General features: G+C 35.5%; 1 protein-coding gene and 1 long non-coding RNA gene across 2 annotated transcripts; both read right to left on the reverse strand.

Annotated features, from left to right (window-relative positions):
- Positions 1-3545: 3545 nt before the first annotated feature.
- LOC144574972 (uncharacterized) lies at positions 3546-5304 on the reverse strand. Its single transcript, XR_013518326.1, has 3 exons — positions 5141-5304; positions 4370-4493; positions 3546-3812 (listed from the first exon to the last, which is right to left on the reverse strand). It is a non-coding gene; the product is annotated as an uncharacterized LOC144574972 (long non-coding RNA).
- A 13799-nt stretch (positions 5305-19103) lies between these two features.
- On the reverse strand, positions 19104-21396 carry LOC144574941 (LEAF RUST 10 DISEASE-RESISTANCE LOCUS RECEPTOR-LIKE PROTEIN KINASE-like 1.5). The gene has a single exon (XM_078325046.1). It carries the CDS (start codon positions 21317-21319, stop codon positions 19418-19420), a length of 1902 nt encoding a protein of 633 aa, XP_078181172.1. The 5' UTR covers positions 21320-21396; the 3' UTR covers positions 19104-19417.
- Between the last annotated feature and the right edge of the window lie 1613 nt (positions 21397-23009).

Consider the following 23009-nt stretch of genomic DNA (forward strand, 5'->3'; position numbering starts at 1 on the left):
CAACAAATGAAAAGGTTAATTTCTTCTTGCATATAATTCTTCAATCTTCAATCTTCATTCTTCATTATTCAGAAAGTGTCACTGAGATCTAACTTCTTCAACTAAATCGTTGACTGTTTTATATTGCTCTCTAAACAATCGAGCACACCGTTCTCTCCAAAGGACGAATTGCGAGATGAGAATCAATGCTCTGCCTTCTTTCGGTATTGACCTGTTTACCAATTTTGCTATGATATCATTTCCAGAAGTCAAGAAGCCGTGGTGATTTGGCAACAACCTGGTCTCCACCAATTGATAAACTTCCCTTGAAACCATGCACTCGTTAAAGATGTGAGTTGTTGTTTCAATATTCGCACGACACAAGTAACATATACTCACCAAACTAAAACCTCCTAAAAATATTTAACAGAAAATAAATCGTTATTTTCAGTAAGCCAAAATTTCAATGCACGAACAATGTCAACCAAACTAACAGAGACGAGATTTAGAGAAGAGAGAGAGAAGGAAATTGACTTTGAATGAAATGTTTTCATTAACCTCAGTATGATACAGTGCCCTGGTTTATATATACCAGGTAGTAATCGAAATACAAGAATACAAAGGAATATGCACTATAACAGAAAATGTAACTAACAGCTAACTAACTCATCTAATACCCCCCCTCAAGCTGCACCAGGAGTGTCACGGAGAGTCAGCTTGTCTCGGAGAAAGGCAAGGCGCGTACCAGACAGAGCCTTTGTGAATAAGTCAGCAAGTTGGTCTTTTGAGGAAATGAACCGAACATCAAGTTGTTTATTGGCAACCCTTTCCCGTACAAAGTGATAATCAATTTCTATATGCTTCGTACGAGCATGAAAGACGGGATTGGAAGCTAAGAATGTCGCACCAAAGAGTCGGGTTTGACTTGAGCGGAACATGAAGTTCGCAAAGAAGTTGTTGAAGCCATACTAACTCAGTGCATGCCCCGGCCATGCTCATATATTCGGCCTCCGTGCTTGACCTAGAAACCGTCGATTGCTTCTTTGAACCCCAAGAAAGCAAGTTCGATCCAAGAAATATACAAAATCCCGAGGTAGATCGACGATCATCCGGGCAACCGGCCCAGTCCGCATCGGAGTAAGCATGAAGGTCAAGGGAAGAAGTAGCGCTAAAATGAAGTCCAAGATGGATCGTGCCTTTGGGATACCGCAAAATGCGCTTGACGGCACTCCAATGCTCTTCGGTAGGTGAGTGCATAAATTGAGAAGCCTTATTGGCGGCATAGGAGATGTCGGGCCGAGTAATCGTGGCGTATTGAAGAGCACCAACAATGCTTCGATAGGTATGTGGATCGGTCATTGGGTTGCCTTCAAATTTAGAAAGTGGATCACCCGAAGAGAAAGGAGTAGAGCATGGTTTAGCGCCATCCATTTTGGAGCGAATAAGGAGATCTCGAATGTATTGCGGTTGAGAGAGAGTGACACCTTTGGAATGAGAAGTGACTTGGATCCCCAAAAAGAAATGTAAGGGACCTAGGTCTTTGAGTGAAAATTGGGAGGCAAGAGAGGCAATGAGAGATGTGACAAGGGAAGGATCGGACCCGGTCACTATAATATCATCGACATACACCAAAACAATAGTAATGGAAGAAGCATCACCACGAATAAAAAGAGACGAGTCTGATTGAGAGGCTTTGAAACCAAGATTGGTAAGAGTGGAAGCCAATTTGTGAAACCATGCGCAAGGGGCTTGTTTGAGACCGTAGAGTGTCTTTTTAAGAAGGCAAACATGAGCCGGGTAAGATGGATCCACAAACCCCGGTGGTTGAGTCATAAAGACTTGTTCTTGAAGATCGCCATGGAGGAAAGCATTGTTGACATCAAGTTGCCGTATCGGCCAATGATGAGCGGTGGCAAGAGAAAGAACTACACGGATTGTGGTTGGCTTGACCACTGGGCTAAACGTCTCATGGTAGTCTAGACCGGCTTCTTGATTATACCCCTTTGCCACAAGTCGAGCTTTAAACCTCTCAAGGGATCCATCGGACTTTCTCTTGACTTTAAAAATCCATTTGCATCCAATTGCACGATGATTTGGATCGGGTGGAACTAAGACCCATGTGCCATTTTTGGCAAGCGCATTAAACTCTTGAGACATAGCCTCACGCCACTCGGGTCGTTTATTTGCCTCAGTGAAGGAAGTAGGCTCATCAAGTGAGGCGGAAGGAAGAGGATGCTTGGTAGTGATATACGTCTCATGATCGGGAAATTGTTTGGGACGTCTAGTATTATCACGGTGCCTAGTAGTCATGGGATGCACAGCACTCGAAGAAGGATTGACTGGAGCTGCTGGAGAAGGTGTAATCGGTCCAGAGAGCCCCCTGTTGGGTTGAGTGGAAACAGGTGCACTGGAGGTGTTCGGGTAGGAGGCAACTGGAGATGAATTGAGGCTGCTGCTTGGAGTTTGGTGCGCAACAGGGAGAGGCTGAATAGAATGCTGCACTGGGCTCGGCCTAGAAGAAGCAATGGGCTGAACAGGCCTAGTCAAAACTGGGCTTGAAGAGGTAACATCTAAGGCCGAACTGGGCTCTGGTGGAGCAGAAAATGCAGCAGCTTGAGACAGTGAAGGAATTTCACGGCAGTAAGTGGGAGAAATGAACGGCAGAGAGGAAAAAGGAGGCTCAGCAGGTGGTGAAGTCACAGCAGAGCCTGCAGAGGTAGTGGCGAAAGGAAAAACCGTCTCATTAAACCGGACATTTTGACTCACATAAATCCGATTTGTTTCAACATGAAGGCACTTGTACCCTTTTTGAGTTTGACAATACCCCAAGAATACACATGATAGAGAGCGAAATTGGAGTTTGTGCGAGTTGTAGGGTCTAATTAAAGGAAAACATCGACATCCAATGACTCGAAAGAACTTGTAATCCGGTTCTTTGTTAAATAGAAGCGTGAAGGGAGAAGTATGAGGGGAAGTAGTGGGAGGTAGGCGGTTGATGATAAACACGACACTTTGGAAGACATGATCCCAAAGGTCTAAGGGAAGTTATGCATGAGAGATAATAGCAAGGCTAAGTTCAACCACATGTCGATGTTTGCGTTCCGCTAAGCCATTTTGTTGAGGGGTATATAGGCATGATGTTTGATGAAGGATTTGAGGGAAAAGGCGAGTGAGGGGCTTATATTCGGTTCCGCCATCCGATTGAAGGATCTTGATCGTGGTATTGAATAAGTTCTCAACTTGGCATTTAAATTGTGTAAACACCTTCACAAGTTCATCTTTAGAATGAAGAAAATAAATCCACGAAAATCTAGAAAACTCATCAATAAAATGCACATAATAACGAAAACCGTTCTTAGAGACAATTGGAGATGGTCCCCATAAGTCCGAATGTACCACATGTAAAGGAGAGGTAGCATGAGTAGAAGAGGGAAAGAAAGGCAAAACTAACTCATCTAATACAAACCATCTTCACTTAAGCCGTAAGAAAAATAAGAAGACACAACACACACACACACACACAAAAGACAGTGCTAACGATACAAAAAATATATTATTCAAAAACATGAAAAACGTCTATTTTATACCATTCACAGCTAGTAAGTAAGTAACAACTAAATCAAAGAATTAAATACACACATGTTATTACAACAAAGAATTTATTCATTTAAATTTCAAACTCATAACTTCTCACATCATAAATCATATGCCTTTGTCACTAAATCAAAGACTAATTCTTATATATTACCGATTATCAGGCCATGAATAAGAGGGACGGATCGCAGCAACACGTACACCCGTCAAGCAAGCAGCAAAAGCACATTGTTGCAATACTACAAAACACAAAATAATTCTCGTAAAAAAACAACTTAGATATGTCAATAATTAATTGAATAGCAAATCTTGTCAACAAAAATAATCAATAGAATAACTTTGTCAAACAAAAAATAGCACAATTAACTAATTTATGAGGCTATATATGATAAATATATGCATATTATACACATACTCCTGCTATCAATCTACATCTCCATTTACAAAGTTCATACAGTCACACCAAATTTTAAAATTTCTTAGAATTCTTTTACCACTTTTTTAGGTAGATAAAAAAAAAAAGTACTTTCGGATGGTCAAGAATCTTTCAATCAAGTAATATTTTTCTTATAAAAAAAATAGTAAAATAAAATAAAATTTTGTAATAGAGATCATCATGTATTCATATCGATATTCATATTGATTATCTGAATTTTAAAAATAGAGATATCATATGAGTCCATAGCATGTAATATGCATCTTACTGTAACCCCACGCATTCCACATGACTATTTATTTAATTAGCCTAATACAGTCAGCATCAACACTTAAAAATAAATAATAAATTGAGACACACCATCCCTCTATGAAGCGTGAGCTGTTCTGTGGGGGCCGCGGTGCAGAGTAATTGGGAGCCGACCGCGGTGCGGAGTAATTGGGATACTGTGGCGGGGCAGTTACCGGTGGACCTTGATTATGTCCTGTGGCATGATCAGAAATAATATTTGTCATTATATCATGTGGATATAGCTGTTGAGTAGTAAATTCAGAACAAATGCACATTATTTATGTCGAATGGAAATCAACTAAGTTAGTTTTTCTTTTTCTTTTTCTTGATAAATTAGTCAAAAGGCTACCTGTTTATCAATACAGGTGGATTAAATAAAGAAGAAAAATAAACTGGCAAGCAGCCCTTCATTTAAATGTTAGCTCTAAAAGAATATCAAATTCATATATTATGTCAAATTATTTTGCAATTTGTCTATAACAAAAGTAGATCAACAGTTTCGTACTTTCGTTTTAGCAAGCAAAAAGGACTTGATTGAAATTTTCTATTTCATGTGAGCACCTTTGAAAATGATTCCGCACATGCATCTCTTCTACAAGGAGGAAGGAAAGAAAAGAAAAGGAGAAGATAAAAAGATGCTTCTTTTCCCTTTTTTCTTTACTTTCTCTATTAAAAACTAGATTGCCTTTTTCGTTTGTTGAAGAAGACTTCAAGTTGTTTTGTTTCTTTTCAACAAATTGCTCTCAAACTCTATCATTACACAAGTATTTGACATACTTTACATATACCATTTGAAAAATAAAAGTAAAAAGGAATTGAAGAGCAAATAATAAGAAGTACCTTGAGCAGGATAAGGAGAAGCGTACTTGGGATCATTCATCTCTAACTCGGTCTAATCTGGTAGAATAAATCAATTCACCGAAATCACGAAAGAGATCGATTATTTGCTCTGATCAGCACTTCCAAATTTCAAGCGAAAAAAACAGGATATAGAAAGAGGGGAATTGGAGAGGTTTGTTGTGTCAAGGTGGGATCTGGTAGCAAAATTGTCGATGAGATATAGAAATGAAAAAAATGCTAGTCTCCGGGCGTTCAACACTCAAAAGATATTGACAGGTGGGACTATGGGAGTATGTGTGAATTGTGACTGCTAACTAAGAATTTTTTTCATAAACCATAAATAATTAAATGAATTTTACGGAACCAATATGATGACTTTTTAAAAAAAAAAAATCATAAGGACCGTGGGAACCCCACGGTCTCAATCATTTTTTTTTTTTATAAAACAGAATTTTTAAATTTTTTTGTATTAAAATATTAGAAATGTTGAATATATTTATTTGAAAATAGATGAAATACAATATAATTTGATTTATTAGAAAGACTGCAACAAATAACCTAGATCAATATTTTCAGGTCGGGTTTTTCGCGGCCGTAAGAAAAAATAATATATTTCTTTATGTGTCATTGGAAAAAAATAAAAATGCTTAGATTTTGAGTTATTGATCCCGGTTCAAAAGTCACTTCTAGGTAATCCAAAAAATATTGTGATCCTTCTAGTACATTTAATTTATGAAAAGTTGTATCTATTTTTGAAAAAAAAAACAAAAACTTTAAGTTATTTAATGATTGTTATTCAAAAAGAATTCTCAAAATAGATACAACTTTTTATAAATTAAATGTCCTAGAAGGATCACAATATTTTCTGGATTACCTAGAAGTGTCTTTTGAACCAGGATCAATAACTCATAATCTAAGCATTTTTATTTTTTTTCCAATAACACATAAAGAAATATATTAATTTTTCTTACAGCCGTGAAAAATCCGACCTGAAAAATATTGATCCGGGTTATTTGTTGCAGTATTTCTAATAAATCAAATTATATTGTATTTCATCTATTTTCAAATAAATATATTCAACATTTCTAATATTTTAATACAAAAAATAAAAAATTTCTGTTTTATAAAAAAAAAAAAATGGTTGAGACCGTGAGATTTCCATGGTCTGGGGAGAAGGCAATTGTGACACCGTGGGAACCCCACGGTCCTTATGGTTTTCAAAAAAAAAAAAGCCATCATATTGGTTCCGTAAAATTTATTTAATTATTTATGGTTTATAAAAAAAATTCGCTAACTAACTGGATAGAATTCATTACCAGAAAATCAGGAAAATTATTATACGTTTTTCTGACCGCAGATTGCTAAAATCTTTTGGTCTTTAATTAAAATTTTACAAAAGGAAGTTTGGCAGTTGGCACTAGTAAGTACAATATATTTTTTTTGAAGAAAAGTGAATCAATTCATCGTTTTTTATTAAGGAAAAATTTCTAGTATACCTATACAAACTTTCAAATCAGCCAATATCCCCATAATAACACTATAATATCTAATATCCCCATACAAACATAACTTTCTTTCTTGTATCCCCTTTCTTTTTATTTAACCTTTATTTAATTATTTTGAAAATAAAATAGACAACTATACCCTTCTCTCTCCTTCCCTACCTCCTCCACTTTTATCCAGTGTTATTAAAACCGGACCGGACCGGCCGGTTCGTCCGGAAAAAAATCGGAACCGTAGTTAGATCCGGTTTGGTTCTTTAATTAGACCGTGTAAGTACCAGAACTGTTAAAACCCGGGTCATTTGACCGACTTTTGATTAAAAAACCAGTAAAACCGTGTTTAAAAAACCGGTTCTTAACGGAGCCAAAAAAACTTATTAAATCTCCTTGCAAAAATTACGTTTCATTTGGCTCTTTCCTTTCACTTCTCTCATACGATTGGAAAGAGATCAAAATATGCAAATAATTAGAACGATTCATGGAAACAGGATCCCTCCACAAGCACATGGACCAACTCAGATTCTCAAGGTTCAAAGTTCAAGCAAAAAAATCTACAAAGACAACTCAAGCTGAAGCAACAATGGTCCATATCGTCATCCAAAAGCCCAATCTGTAAGTTCTCGAGTAAATACTAACACTAATTGATGAATTTGTGTTTGTATATGATAGTTGAACTACTCGTATTTGGTTAACACCCATTGAATAATAAATGCCTCTAACGTGTTTGACAAAATGCTTAAATGAACATTTCAGGACGAAGTAATGATACACTACGAGTTATTTGAGTGACATGTTATTCTTAGGTAAAAGTTGTATGTTTTATCTAAGAAAATATATATTCTCATTATTTCTTGTTAGAAGAGTTAGATGCCAAAGTAAATATCTAGATGGACTTGGAAATATTAATTTATAACTATTTTAAAAAACCAGCGGTTGAACCAATCGACCTACCGGTTCGACCAGTAAACCATTGACCCAAAGCTTTACCGGGTCAATGTCCGGTCCGGTTTTAATAACATTGCTTCTACATGCTGTATAATTATACAATATATCACATAAAATATATCAGTTAACTACAAAACATCCAACAATTATTTGAAGTGGTCACATAATAGTTAGAAAAAGATTGCAACTTGCACAACATGACAAAATAAATGTACTTTCAAACTGTACTTATAGGAAGTTATTGGCAGTTAGAGTTAGTTATTAGTGGTTATTAGCGGTTATTGGCACTAGGTTGAATCTTGTATATACTGTAAAATTGAATCTTGTATACTGTAAAATTGAATCTTGTATACTGTAAAATTGAATCTTGTATACTGTAAAATTGAATCTTGTATACTGTAAAATTGAATCTTGTATACTGTAAAATTGAATATTGTATACAGTAAAATTTTCAATTGAATCTTGTATACTGTAAAATTGAATCTTGTATACTGTAAAATTGAATCTTCTACATAGTAAAATTGAATCTTGTATATTGTAAATGTACAATTGAATCGTCTATATTGTAAAATTTTCACATAATATTGTAAATTTTCAATTGAATCTTGTATATTGTAAAATTTCTAAAACTAAACCATAAAATATTGTAAAATGTAACAAATGCTACATTTCAGTTTAAACTACAACCTACAAAGAATCATGTATACTGTAAACTTGCAAAATATAAACCATAAAATAATACCATGTATACTCTAAAATTGCTAAATCTATACATACATCCATCATCACACAAAAAATCTGTTCACCACAAAACAACATATGTTCACCACAAACAACATCTGTTCAACACAAGATAAACATATTCACCGCAACATTCAGAATAGCATAATAGCAACAAAAAAACTATAGACAAATAACTTTTACATTAGAAACCTCTTGTGTTCATTGTTCGGATGAGTAAGAAGTCTCTCTATCATCTCTTTCCTCCAGATTTTCACAAGATGAATACTGTAAAATTACAAGATGAATACTGTAAAATTACAAGATGAATACTGTAAAATTACAAGATAAATACTGTAAAATTAACAAATCATCTCTTTCTTTCAGATTTCCACAAGATGAATACTGTAAAATGACAAGATGAATACTGTAAAATGACAAGATGAATACTGTAAAATTAACGAGGCAATACAGTAAAATTAACAGATCAATACTCCATATCGCCTCTCTATCATCTCTTTCCTCCAGATTTCATTTGAAATGCTAGATTTGTTACTGCATACAACGAAAACAACAAATTCAACAGAAATAACTTACTAGATTTGAATGTTCCTCCAGATTTCATTATGTGACCCTGATCAGAGAGATCGGAGAGAGTAGATAGAAGGAACAGCAAGAGAAGAGAGAACGATGACACAGAGACAAACAAATTTGTTTTGTCGAACCATCGAGGAGTAAGCGCACAGCTTGACTGGGGCGGAGGTGGTCTCGCCTTCCAACGGGAGGCGGTCGATCTCAACGTAGATGTGAGATTTGACGATGACGATCTGACTGGACAGTGTAGGGAGCGGGCGGGAAGAACAGTGGCGGAGGGAGCAGCAGAGATGATTCAAAAAATGAAAATAAACAATCGGGGAAGAAGAGAGGTTTAAATAGGCATGAGAGCCGTGGTTTAACGGTGGGGAGCAAATTTAGTTAAACTGGGAGTGGATAATGCTTGTGGACAAATGGTGGACAAAACATGATGGACAAGAACCTTTTCTCTTATTTATATTCTAGAAATTTCTACCAAAATTACATCATTCTTACTTAATTTAGTGAAGTGCATGCTCTTATAATTTCTTTTATAAAGAGTCTGGTACATTTCAGCTAGGGCTGCTAATGAGCCGGATTGGCTCATGAGTCAATGAATTGGACAGTTCAATATTTTATATTGAGTGGGGTTCTAAATTGAAAAAAAAGTCCGAACTTGACTCGGGCCGAATCCGAGCCGAGCTGAGCCGGTTCATGAGCCCATCGAGTCTCCTCGTCCATTCTCTTGATCTCCCGCTTCTGTCACTGGGTAAAGTGAGATGGAAGGGAAGGTGATCAGCCGTGGGACTCAAATTTGACCTCCGTCAGATCCGTAGCTGAGTTAAATCACGCACGCAGAATCACAAATCACTGGACTTGACCTAAGCTCGGGGGGGGGGGGGGGGGGGGTGCATGAAAGTATTCATCAATTTTATGAAAGAGAGGATGCAATTGGAGAAAACAGTCCTTATTCATCATTTTAATTGGAATTACATAAAAGTTAAGAGTGATTGAGGACAGACAAACAGTAGGATTGGAATAAAAACCATTACAAACAGAATTTACATGCTTCTGTGAAGATTTTCAAAAAAGAAATAGAATTCACATGAGCCCATTGCCTCTGAGCCGAGCCAAGTATTCACATAGGCTGAGTTAAGACGGATTTTTTCTTTCAAAACCGAACCGAGTTGAATCTGAGATATGTTATGCTTCTCTCATTGAGTCTTTGAGCTGAACCAAGCTCATTAGCAGGCCTAATTTCAACATTTTTTAGATGTTTTTCTCGAAAGTTGCAATTATGTAGAGTTACACAACTCACGCTACTGTCGGTTCAATGCTCACTTATTATAGGAGGAGGACACAAGCAGATGAAAGTGACACTCAATTTAAAAACCATAAAAAGTATATTTTTTTTAATCGCTGATTGGCATATAATGCAAATGAGAAAGACTATTCAATGATATAAGTATGACATGTAGTTAATACAACTTGACATAGAAGTTAAACTGAGAATGACAAGTAATCAAGAAGATGGCGATGATCATATATAATGTGTTGTTCCAACTAGTTCTGAAAAAAAGTATACATTTGTGTTTTTTTTTTTTATATGTTTTAATTTGCTTATGAGTCGTGACGATAAGAATGAAGCCAACAACTTAATCCAAAAAGACCAATCTTTTTTATATATAGCATTAAAGAAAATATAAATATAAATTGAACTCGTAGCACAGTTTGTAATGAAATTCATAATGTATCATAGTCTGGATAAATTGTCCTGGCCAATAAAACATAATGCTTCGTACTGGTTGATGGTTCTTTCTTTTTCTTATTTTGGAACTGCTTACCGCTCAAGTATCGCAGCAGAAAATTAACTTGTTATTTTTTAGTCTCCAGCCACTTATTTTTCTTTTGGTACTGTTCATTTCTGCACTGGGACAATTCCAAAGTTTCGTACCAACCCTTTGTAGACGAGATCATAGCAAGCTAAGTCGTCCCTAGTAAAATGGTAATGCCAATGTCCATCACTCCTCCTTCCACCGCACTTGACATCGTACCAACTCTTGCAGAAATTCATTAACACATATACATATAAAGAAGAAAAGTTTACGCATCTCCATTCAAAAATATCATATTCATATCAATTCCTTTATATTAACTTATATTTTCAAAATTCTCAATATTAAAATTTATTCAACAATTTGCTCTTTATTATTGCTTTCAAGGTTCAAAAAGTGACAATTAATCGGAATTATTTAGTTGCAGTTCTAATAAGTCTTACAGGTAATAATGAAATTATCTTAAAAACAGTATTTCACACGATCACATAACAAAATTTAATTATAATTTATTTTCTGTAACTATCCGAATACATTTTTATGTTTTAAAGTTAATTTTATTGGATGCAAAAAGAGAAAATAATTGGAGTTCTTCCAAATAACCGTCCCTTTAGGCCGCAAAGATTAGATTGTTTTTGAGACAGCGCGCATGAACTGTGTGAAGCAAACTGTCCATCCTTTGCTTTGCTGGCACGAATCAATCCGAACATGCTACCAATGGAAATTTCCCACGAATGATGCTACAAATTTAATTTTATTAATTTTTAAATGCTACTAGCAAAAAGAATCCGCAATAAAGACAACAAACAACTTTGGAGTAGTGGACGCTACTTATTTTCTCCAACTGGTGAAAAGATCACTTAACTGCCAACTACCTAGGAATCAATGCTCTAATCTCGTCATGCGGATTATCGTATATTTTTATAACTAATCATCTATACTCTTTTTTTTTTTTTTTTTTTTTTTTTGAGAATCCTCTATACTGTTCGAATTCGGATTAGGTGAGATAGATGATAAAGTTCATAAAGAATTCTAAAGAAGAAAGAGAATTTAAGAATGGAGTGTCTTGAATTATTTCATTGATCTCAGCAATCTTTGTTCCAGAGTAGATCTATCTCTATATATAGACTTCACAGTACATCTCATAACTAACTAGCTACTTGACTAACTGAATTCGGTTATCACTAATTCTAATTACATCATCTGTTGACTTCTCTTGACCTTGGCTTCCAGTGGCAACCATACTGGACACTTCCAGTGTATTCCTATAATTAGTTCATGATTTACATGATATCAGACTTATTGGGCCCATTTGTCGGTGAGTAACTGAGTATCTTTGGTAGAACTTCGCTAACTCTACAATTTTTATTTTTATTTTCTAAAATCACGCTAAAATCCTTAAATGTCAGCTCCAATGACACGCAAAAAATCTTAAACTGGCGAAATTCAATATAAAAGATGCAACCTACCATCAATTCATCATAACATTTAGCTAAAAAAGTGCACAAATTAGCTTGACAAATGTTAAATCATGCTCATTTTTCAGAAAAAAAGTTTATATATACATAGATCACTTTATTCATAAAATTATTTTAAATTTCGTAAGCATACACGTAAATCACACGTGATAAAACAGTTCAGTATTAATTGTATACATATATTGTACTTATTAGCGGAATCGGAGAATTTCGTTGGGGATTTTTTAGAGATCCTTTTAAGTTTGGTGGATGGGAGGGCAATATCCATCGTCTAATGTATGGAGAAGAGGGAAGCCAATATGCTCCTTTTCTTGAGAAAAGGAGGACCCTTCTATTCTCTAATCCGAACCGTTCAACATCGATCAAACGGCTTCAATTTCTTTTTAACATGGCACGAATCTCAAAGCACAAATAAATCAGATGTAATTGAAGCCGTTTGATCGATTTTAAACGGTTTGGATTGGAGAATAGGAGGGTCCTCCTTTTCTCAAGAAAAGGAGCAGATTTCATTCCTGGAGAAGAGGACCCACCTAGAAGGGAAGCGGCTGAGTCTGATTGAATTTTGAAACTGTGTGTTAAGAACTGACTTGATAGTTTTTTGTTGTTTTTGATAGTACAGGTGCTAGTGTTACTATTGACTTTTTATCTCCTTTATTATGTCACTTTCTTTTTAGTTTAGATATTAGTAAACTGTTATAGCTATGTTTGTTGTTATTAGTATGCATATGTAGTATTCAGAAGCTATGTGGTATTTTGTTTTTGCATGCTTGCTAAACTGTTAGTTTGTAATATAGTACTTCTCATATTGTATGTAGGTACCTTTTTCAACTACTCTTATGCAATATAAAAGGGCTTTAATAAAAGAGAAAATTTCTAGTGTATATATTCATACAAACTTTCAAAATATCCAATATCTCCATAATAACACCATCATATCTAATATCTCCATACAAACATAACTTTCTTTCTTGTATCCCCTTTCTTTTTATTTAACCTTTATTAATTATTTTAAAAATAAAATAGACAACTATACCCTCATCTCTCTTCTTTTTAAATTAACATACTTCAGTTGAAAGACAGAAAATTAAAGAGAAACCAATTAGGCCCATTTTTTTATTTCTATTATAATTAGAACACCTTGTCTTTTATTTTCCGTAAAGAATTATCTTCATTATTTCGTTATTGTTCATTCTTCTATATATTTATTATATATTTATGTTGATTAGAGAGTAACATAGCAATGTACTGTGAAATAGACGTATTGAACTTATTGTGTTAAAAACAAATTGGATTATCTTTTCTAGATATTTATATTTTGTCATTATTTTGATCATAATTTATTTGCCTCGAAGGTATAATAGATTTAAAAGATGGTCGGAAAAGCTAGGCAAGCTGGAAGTCCAAAATCAAATAGTTGGCTCCAGTCTAATTGACTACTTGAAAGGGGTTTCAATAATAGGGAGAGGTTTTCGTGCACACTAAGAATTTGAGTTCCAGGAAACCTACAAAGTCAATTAAAATTCAATTGCACCTAAGTTGTTTAATGAACTCCAATTCAGTACCAATCCAGATCAGAGTCCGTATGATCAGATGCTATTTAGTTTGATCAATAGAAATAGAGATACAGAACTATCTATTTAATTTGATACAAATATATTACAGGTGCATATTATTCATTAGCTGAATGTAATTGGTTGAGGGGCGTTTAGCTTCGTAATTTCGTTCTGTCTACGCAAATAAAGCACCATGGGATAAAAGCAATGTTATTAAAACCGGACCGGACATTGACCCGGTAAAGCTTTGGGTCAATGGTTTACTGGTCGAACCGGTAGGTCGATTGGTTCAACCGCTGGTTTTTTAAAATAGTTATAAATTAATATTTCCAAGTCCATCTAGATATTTACTTTGGCATCTAACTCTTCTAACAAGAAATAATGAGAATATATATTTTCTTAGATAAAACATACAACTTTTACCTAAGAATAACATGTCACTCAAATAACTCGTAGTGTATCATTACTTCGTCCTGAAATGTTCATTTAAGCATTTTGTCAAACACGTTAGAGGCATTTATTATTCAATGGGTGTTAACCAAATACGAGTAGTTCAACTATCATATACAAACACAAATTCATCAATTAGTGTTAGTATTTACTCGAGAACTTACAGATTGGGCTTTTGGATGACGATATGGACCATTGTTGCTTCAGCTTGAGTTGTCTTTGTAGATTTTTTTGCTTGAACTTTGAACCTTGAGAATCTGAGTTGGTCCATGTGCTTGTGGAGGGATCCTGTTTCCATGAATCGTTCTAATTATTTGCATATTTTGATCTCTTTCCAATCGTATGAGAGAAGTGAAAGGAAAGAGCCAAATGAAACGTAATTTTTGCAAGGAGATTTAATAAGTTTTTTTGGCTCCGTTAAGAACCGGTTTTTTAAACACGGTTTTACTGGTTTTTTAATCAAAAGTCGGTCAAATGACCCGGGTTTTAACAGTTCTGGTACTTACACGGTCTAATTAAAGAACCAAACCGGATCTAACTACGGTTCCGATTTTTTCCGGACGAACCGGCCGGTCCGGTCCGGTTTTAATAACACTGTGTAGAAGTAATTTTACAGTATTCGCGCAAGTCAAAGCTGTGGACAAATGGTGGACAAAAGGCTGTGGACAATTAGACGCTTCCTATAAATAAAGCAACTAAAAAGAAAAATAAAGAAGTTATAATTTCTCCTGATTTAATTCGATTTACAAATGTAGAATTATTTTAAATGTGAAGACTTATAACGGAAGTCCAATTGATTATTAAAGCAACAAACAAGATGTAAAATATCTAATTATTATAAAACACGTGCTAATTTCGAACACTCACTATTCTTACTGTTTATGTGAATAATTCTTTAATGATTTTATGTTTATTACACTATTTTGTGAGGTGATAATATTGTGTTAGTTGCAGTACTATATATTTTGTGATGCGAGTGCGACTAGCTATTATTGCATCTTAATTTTAGCTGACCCTTGACATTTGAACCGAACAATATTAGTAGAGTGAGTCTATGGTACTATGCATATTACGATTTGGCACCGTGCTACGGCTCTATATTTGAGTTTTCAAATCTTAACGGTCGATCCGAACCGTTCATCTTGTTCTCCATATTAATATGTGTTTGGAGACCAAATTTTACATTTTTTGAAAAAATTTTACTATTTTTTTAGATTTATTGAAAATCACTGTTTTTGGATGGTCCAGAATTTTCAGATCAAGTGATTTTCTAAATATCTAAAAAAATAGTAAAAATTTTTCAAAAAATGTAAAATTTGGTATCCAAACACATATTAATATGGAGAACAAGATGAACGGTTCGGATAGACCGTTAGGATTTGAAAACTCGAATATAGAGCCGTAGCACGGTAACAACCCGTGATATGCATAGTACCATAGACTCACTCATATTAATATGTAAAAGGAGGCCATAAAGTATATAAGAGATGGACACTTTAATTGCACGTCTATGAGAAAAATAAAAAAAATATATAATTCGTCTGACGAGGTCGGATTAGGGGCGTAAACGGAGCGGATTCGGAGCGAATAATGCCAATATTATATCTGTATCCGTTTTTCAATGAGCGTATATGGATACAGATATGGATAGTAAACATATATCAAAATTTAAAACTATATCTGTCTTAAACAGATACGGATACAGAGCAAAAAATCAATGGATACGAATTCGAATACGGATACGAAACAAATAATTTATCGGATAATTGAGTTAAGAAAAGTGCATTATTGTAGCACCATCACCAGCAAAAAAAATATTAAATTGAAAAGTATATCGTATTATCATTTATACCACAACCAAGACTAAAATGAATATGAGATAATTTGTAATAACTTTTATCCGGAGCAGTAAAGTTAAAACTGATTGGGAGTAATTTTGGATCTGGATAATTGCGGATACGGATACGAATATCCACCTTCATAAAATTATCCGTATCCGTATCCGCCATTTTTTCATCATATGCAAAAATTATCTGTATCCGTATCCGCAATTATTTGTATACATTTAATTCAGATTCAAATAATCTCCGAATATAGAGTGAATACAGAGCGGATTATCCGTATCCGTTTACACCCCTATCTAATAGGTCCATAGTACCAGGAGTCCAGGACTAGACAAAGACCAGTAAACATCTTTACATTTTTTTTCATTGCAATGATAGTCTCCTTTTTATTCATCTTCTACCGACTTGGAAAATGATTTTATTTTGAGGACTGTGATATTAGTTTATTTTTGTTACATAGAAGTAGGGCTGCAAACGAACCGAACCAAATCGAACATGCTCTAGTTCGAATTCGAATTCGAAATAATTTCGAACCAAATCTAATTCGAAATTGAAATAGATTTCAAACCTAAAAAGCCAGTTCGAATTTGGTTCGGTATAATTCAAACTAGTTCGATTTGATTCGAAATTAGTTCGAAATTGAGGCAATAATCACCAATTAAAGAAGAGGGAGAACTCACCGGACAGACACACCTACTCACTGGAACACCACGATGGCAGGCCAAAGGTCGACGGGAGAATAAGCAGTCAGTTCTTTCACCTAGAGCCGGACTGATAAGGGACGACATCCATTTACTGGTAAGCGGAAGCAAAAAGAAGATTGTCAGATACAAGAGAAAGGGAAATATGCAAATACATCCCCATATTTTTCATTCATCGGAACGAGCGGACAACTTGGATGACCCCCTTTGTTGTTTTCCTTATTTAAATAACTGATGCGAGTGCCGCGTGTTCAGCTTAGTCTAATTTTTTCCAAATTTTTTTTGGCAATTTACAGCCCAATTCGAATCAAATAAACTCACGAACCTATTCGAATCGAATCTGATCAAATTCGAATTCGAAATTGAATTAATTTCGAATCGAACTGGTTTGAATTAATTTCAAACCGAATCTATTTCGAATCGAATTTTTTTCGAATTTTTTCGAATCAAACTCGAATCGAATCACGAACTACGAATTTTTTGTGCACCCCTACATAGAAGTCAAAAGTACTTGATGAAATTCCAGCGAAGTCATAAAATAATCGAGTTTATTTAAAATATAGGAGTTCATTTTAAATGTAAATTTATATTAAACAATCCGGATCTAATCTGACCTATATTGAATTCGGTAAAAAGTGTCCTTAAGCTTTATAACAAGTAGAGATATAATCTGACCCATATTGAAATATTATAAGAGTAGAACTTTAGTGTTCTTAAGCTCACAAAGATTAAATATATTTGATTATATGTTGCTATATATTTAGACGTAGATGTTTGTATGTAATATCATAAAACAAAGACTTGTGATTGAAGAATAAATAATAACAATAGAAACCGCAATACTAAATATAACATTGGACTTGCAATTTTAAATATTTCATAGGTGTTTTTTTAGGAGAAAATATTTCATAGGTTTGAATATTATTTTTAATATTAAATATGAATATAATGTTACTAAAACTGTTAGTTGTCAGTTTGTAAAGGTCAAATAGAGTAGAACTAGGGTGTTACTAAGTTCATTAAGGGTTTGTTCAGCGTTTCTATTGGGAATAGCCAAATAGGAATAGGAATTGAAAATTTTGAACTGAAAATTATTGTTCACGTGGTAAAAAAAAAAAAATTCAGTCTGAGTGAATTTTTTTTTTCCCACGTGAACAGTAACGCGCCGAACAGGACCTAAGTATCTTTGTGAACTCAACTCTAAAATCTATCGGATTGACTTTAAATAACGAATCCGAACCGTTAAAACCTGTCTACTTACAAGTGATGCATTTACATGCAAAAATTTAAAATTTTTGAATTAATTTTTTATAGAGTCGAGTGGTAAAAAAAACATTCAAAAAAGAAATGCATTAAAATTAATTCATAAACCTTCAAATTTTGACTGCTTGATTTTATACTAAATTAATTTGAAAGTTTAAAACTTTTATATGTAGACACATCACTCATAAGATATGAATATTTATCATTTGAAGTCTTTCAAAAAAAATTTGATGAACTTACGATTCAAATATCGCAATTTTTTCACTATATAAATCGGATCGCGGTGCGCTGGATATTTTATTTTGCGTTCGAGTAATGTGGGTGCGGGCCTGCGGGGCACACAAACCTGAAAAACATTCTAAGGGGAAATAGGATCTTGTAATAAGTAAGAGAAAGAAGGCGAATAAGCTTGTCCATAAAAATAAGTGGGCTTTTCTGAACAGACTTTAAGCCATTAAGGCCCAAAAAATGGAATCTCTTCATGCTGGCCCTTAAAAAGCTCCAGTATAACAAACACAAAACCAGGAATATCGTAATGTAATACTGCTAAACAACATAAAGCACATTCCCATCATTAAAATATATGTACAACATCAAAACTCAAATATTGAGCGAAGATGAGGCACAGTTGAAGCACATTTTAAGACAATACAAAATGAAATAAATACAAAAGACATCCTTTTATGTCTTAATATCAAGTTATCAACTCAGAATAACCCGGACGAATACAACTGATAATTTCAGTAATGACACCTTCCAAAAAAGAGAAATATTTTTCCTTTTTAAGTGTTCTTTGGAGTTGGATGATATTTCTGGTTTCCAAATATGATAATATGATGATGTCATTATATGAATATTTCTCTTTCCAAATATGAATCATATTATCATATTATCACCCAATGCCAAATATGAATCATATTATCATACAATTTCATTGAATGATCTTCCATCTTATATCGGTTTCCAGTGAATGTGAATCTATCAAATATTACAGCCACACAAAATGAGAGACAAAATTAGAAACCTGAATACCAGAATACCAGAATTCTGCTATATAGCTTCAGTTGCAGCGGAACCAGAAACCATACTGCCATTGCCATATGTGATCAAACTTAAGTTAATTAATATATATTCTAAGGGTACAACTTTGCAAAAATGAGGCAATTTTTTCCCCATGAATTCAACTATTAACAACAGTCTACTCCACAAACTGTCATAAAATCCTAATACATATATCCATTGATCCTAATGCAAGAAAAATAAAATGATCCACCTCTCTACATATTCCTCCTTTTAATCCAGTGATTTCTAAAGCCCTTCACATCACAGGGTCCTTCGCCGAGCTGTCAAATATGTACCTAACAAAAAAAAGAGGAAAATTCATACCAAGTTTACCCTTCCCCAGTACTACTACTACTTCTGGTACCACCCCTCACATAGCTTCCCTTTAATCCTGCCCAATTCCTCGACCACCTCCCGTGCATTCGGCCGGTCATCTTTATCTCCGGCCACACACCTAAATGCAAGCTCAGCTACAGCCTCTACACTTGCCATCACATTTTCCGGCACTAAAACCGGGTCCACCACTTCCTGCAACTGCCCTTGCTGAATCTTCCCTACTATGTAATCAGCTAAGGCCATCTCTCTCCTGTCTCTACTCACATCCACTGCCCGCATACCGCTCACAAGCTCCAACAAAATAACCCCGAAACTATACACATCACTTTTGTCAGTAAGTCTAAAAGACCGGTGGTACTCTGGGTCTAGGTATCCTGGTGTACCTTGTGGGCCAGTACAACATATTAATTCTCGTGAACCGGAGATAGAACAAGCATCAGCAGAGGTTAACAGTCTCGAAAGGCCAAAATCGCCTACCCGGACCTGCATATCAGATTCAACAAATATATTCAACGAGGTCACATCTCGGTGTACCACAGGTGGTTTCAGACCAAAATGGAGGTACTCTAGTGCCATGGCAGTTTGGAGAGCTATGCCAACTCGGATGTACCAAGATAGCCCATGGCTGGTACGGCGGGACCCATGCAGGTGCTCGGCTAAGGTACCATTCGGTACATAGTCATACACGAGTAATAGCCCACGCGGGTCGATACAGTATCCATGTAAACGTACTAGATTTGGGTGCCTAAGAGATGAAAGAATTAGTATCTCATTGTAGAAGGATTTTGTTGTGGTGGCAGCTAAGGCAGCTTCGGGCTGGTACTGGTGTAACCGTTTAACAGCTGCCAAACTGCCGTCACAGAACTCTGCTAGGTATACAGACCCGAACCCGCCATCCCCAATTTTACGAATAGGATCAAAGTCCAATGTGGCAACCTTCAGTTGGTCGTATGTAAAGACAGGGGACTGGAGGTGATGGCCCCGAAGAAAGGCTGACATAGGCTCTGCACCAAATCCCACACGGAAGCTACACCCACGCCGGCTATGACGGATTAAAGCTGCAGCGCAGAGGTAGAGAAGTAGAAGGACTATGAAGCATGCCGCTGCGAAGAGGATTGTGATTAGTAAGAGGAAGTGTCCCTTCTCGCGGTGTGTGGCATGTGCGGTGGCGATTGTGTGGCTTTTAATGGGGCCGGAGAGGGAAGAACTGGAGAAGCAAATGAAGGGTTTGGATGGGTGGGAAGTGTTGTACCCACAAATGCCGGTGCATGAGTTACAGTTGATGTAGTACGGGTCGGATAACGGGTCCCATTGTACCCGAATCCCTGCCTGGAGGAATCCCAATATGGAACTTGGTACGTCTGCGGCACAGGGAATGTGAGTCGAATTACCGGAAGTTGAGTTGCGGGAAGAGTTCTTGCAGGAGGTGATGAGGAGGTGCGGTTGGGATGAGAGGCGGTGCTGGAAACTGGTGAGGCCACAGGTCGAAGAGGAATTGAGAACTGGAGAGTGGCAAAACTGGAGGGAAGAGAGGCGATCGCACGTGTCCGGTGAGATGTGAAACGGAGTGTTGGAGAAATCAATTGGGTGGTAGGGAAGCCGGGGACACGGACTGGAGGAACTGGAGAGGAGAAGAGGGGAGGGGGAAAGGAGGAGGGAGGTGGAAGTCTGGTCGAGGAGGAGAAAAGTAGAGGATGAAATGGAGATAGTGGAGTGGGGCAGCGAACAGTTGATGTGGAAGGAGGGGTGACCGTAGCCTGGGGAGGAGGAGAAAGGGAACTGGAGAACTGGAGAACGAAATGGAGGGCAGGATGAGGCGGTCTGCGAAGTTGAGCACTGGTGGGAGGTTGTGGAGACTGTAGAGCAAAGCAGGCAGAGGAGGAAGGGAAACAGCGTCGATGGAAAGAGAGGATGCATTGAATTTGGCCGAAGAAGAAGGGAATGTGGGTGGATCTGTTGCAGCGCAAATGGAGAAGTGGGAAAATGAAGCACGAATGTAAAGAACGGAAGAAAGAACGAGGAAGGAAAGACAGTGAACTATTCTCTGCGATACCGGACCACGGAGAATGTTCCCAGCCGAGTAAAAAACTCAAAAATCACTTCGAAATCTGGGGTCCACTTTGAGATTCGTACCAAAATAAAACAGAAGACTCAGGTCTCATTCTACACAGTCCGGTACCGCGTTGGATCTGTCTTCAAGAAAAGGAGGGAAAGAGATGGAGCGGAGATGTCACGTGCATTGCTTTTTGTCGTCTTTTGACTGAATATTTATGTTTTCGTAAAATGTGAAATAAAAAGGAAACTAAGTAAAAAGGAAAAAAAAAAAAAACGAAAATTTATAATTTTATTATATTTTATTGCAAGTATTATGGTTCAGCTCCAACAGAAATTAGCCTTAGAGAGTCCAGGAGACAAAACCACCTCTACAATTAGTCAATGTGACAGAATAAAGACAAGCCACCTCTACCTATTATTTAATTTGGATTGAGCATTTCAAATTACATTTCTTTTTATATTAATGAAATAAGTCAACGTGACAGAATAAAGATAATATTTATGATTGAAATTTATCAAAATTGTCCGGTTTTTAATAGACAGTTTAAATTTATCTAGACCTTTCTTATGAAATTTGCAATTGGAGCACAGGCCAATTCCAGAAATTGTGGAGTCAATTATAATTCAAGCCAAAATTTTATTTAAAAAGAAGGGCTTCCCTCTATTGAGATAAATTAATAAATTTGACAATATTAAAAAATAACTCTAAACTTTGAAATTCAACGATTAAAAATTTATACTTGGCTTGGAATTTATAACAATTTATATTTAACAACATTACATTTGATACTCTTTTAATATGCAAGGCTAACAACATTACTATGATTTTTTTTTTCATTTAAAAAAAATCAATTTAATTTGAAAACAATTGTCAAAATCTTTTAAGTTGATCTCAAGTTCTCAAGTTCAATAATATAATAAAGGAGGTAATCAATGAACTTCTGTGTCAGAGGAATAGAGCTCACACCAATTCCAAAAATATAGCAATAGCCAATAGTGGTACGGTTGCTGCGAACAATGTGATATTTATTAGGCCAATAGGTCTTCTCCCTTTCAATAGTGTGAATGTGTGATGCATCGTGTACCGTATAACAGGATAATTTGTTTAATATTTTTTTTGTTTTAAGTGATCACGCTTAACTTACTGGGAGATGGAGTTGGATGTTTTCAAGCTGAATTTTGTATCGGATGAAATTGTCATTAATTTTTTTTTAATAAAAGTTAGAGGTCAAGTCAAGTCATTCATTTATTTAATATCATTGTTATTATAATGAATGATTTTTTTTCATTCAAGTTTCGAACTCATGATATTTTATACAGAGACTATGTGTCTCTGTCTTTTTTTGAAAAATAGTGGTATTTTACCACCGATTTCATTGAAATCAAGAACCATAGCATATTTGACTTAGTACCTAAAATTGGTACCAAATCAAATACGACAAGTCTGTACATCTGTTCAAAACATAAGCAAAAACAATAGAAAACAAAAATCAAAACAAAATTCCATGTCCACAACACAAGAAGGAAACAATAATATGCATAAAACTAAGTA

Source organism: Carex rostrata, chromosome 23, assembly GCF_964058835.1.
Source record: "Carex rostrata chromosome 23, lpCarRost1.2, whole genome shotgun sequence".
Taxonomy (NCBI): Eukaryota; Viridiplantae; Streptophyta; class Magnoliopsida; order Poales; family Cyperaceae; genus Carex; species Carex rostrata.

Coding starts and splice junctions, on each gene's coding strand:
- LOC144574941 (XM_078325046.1), bottom strand. CDS start 21,319: ATGCATCCTCTCTTTCCATCGACGCTGTTTCCCTTCCTCCTCTGCCTG.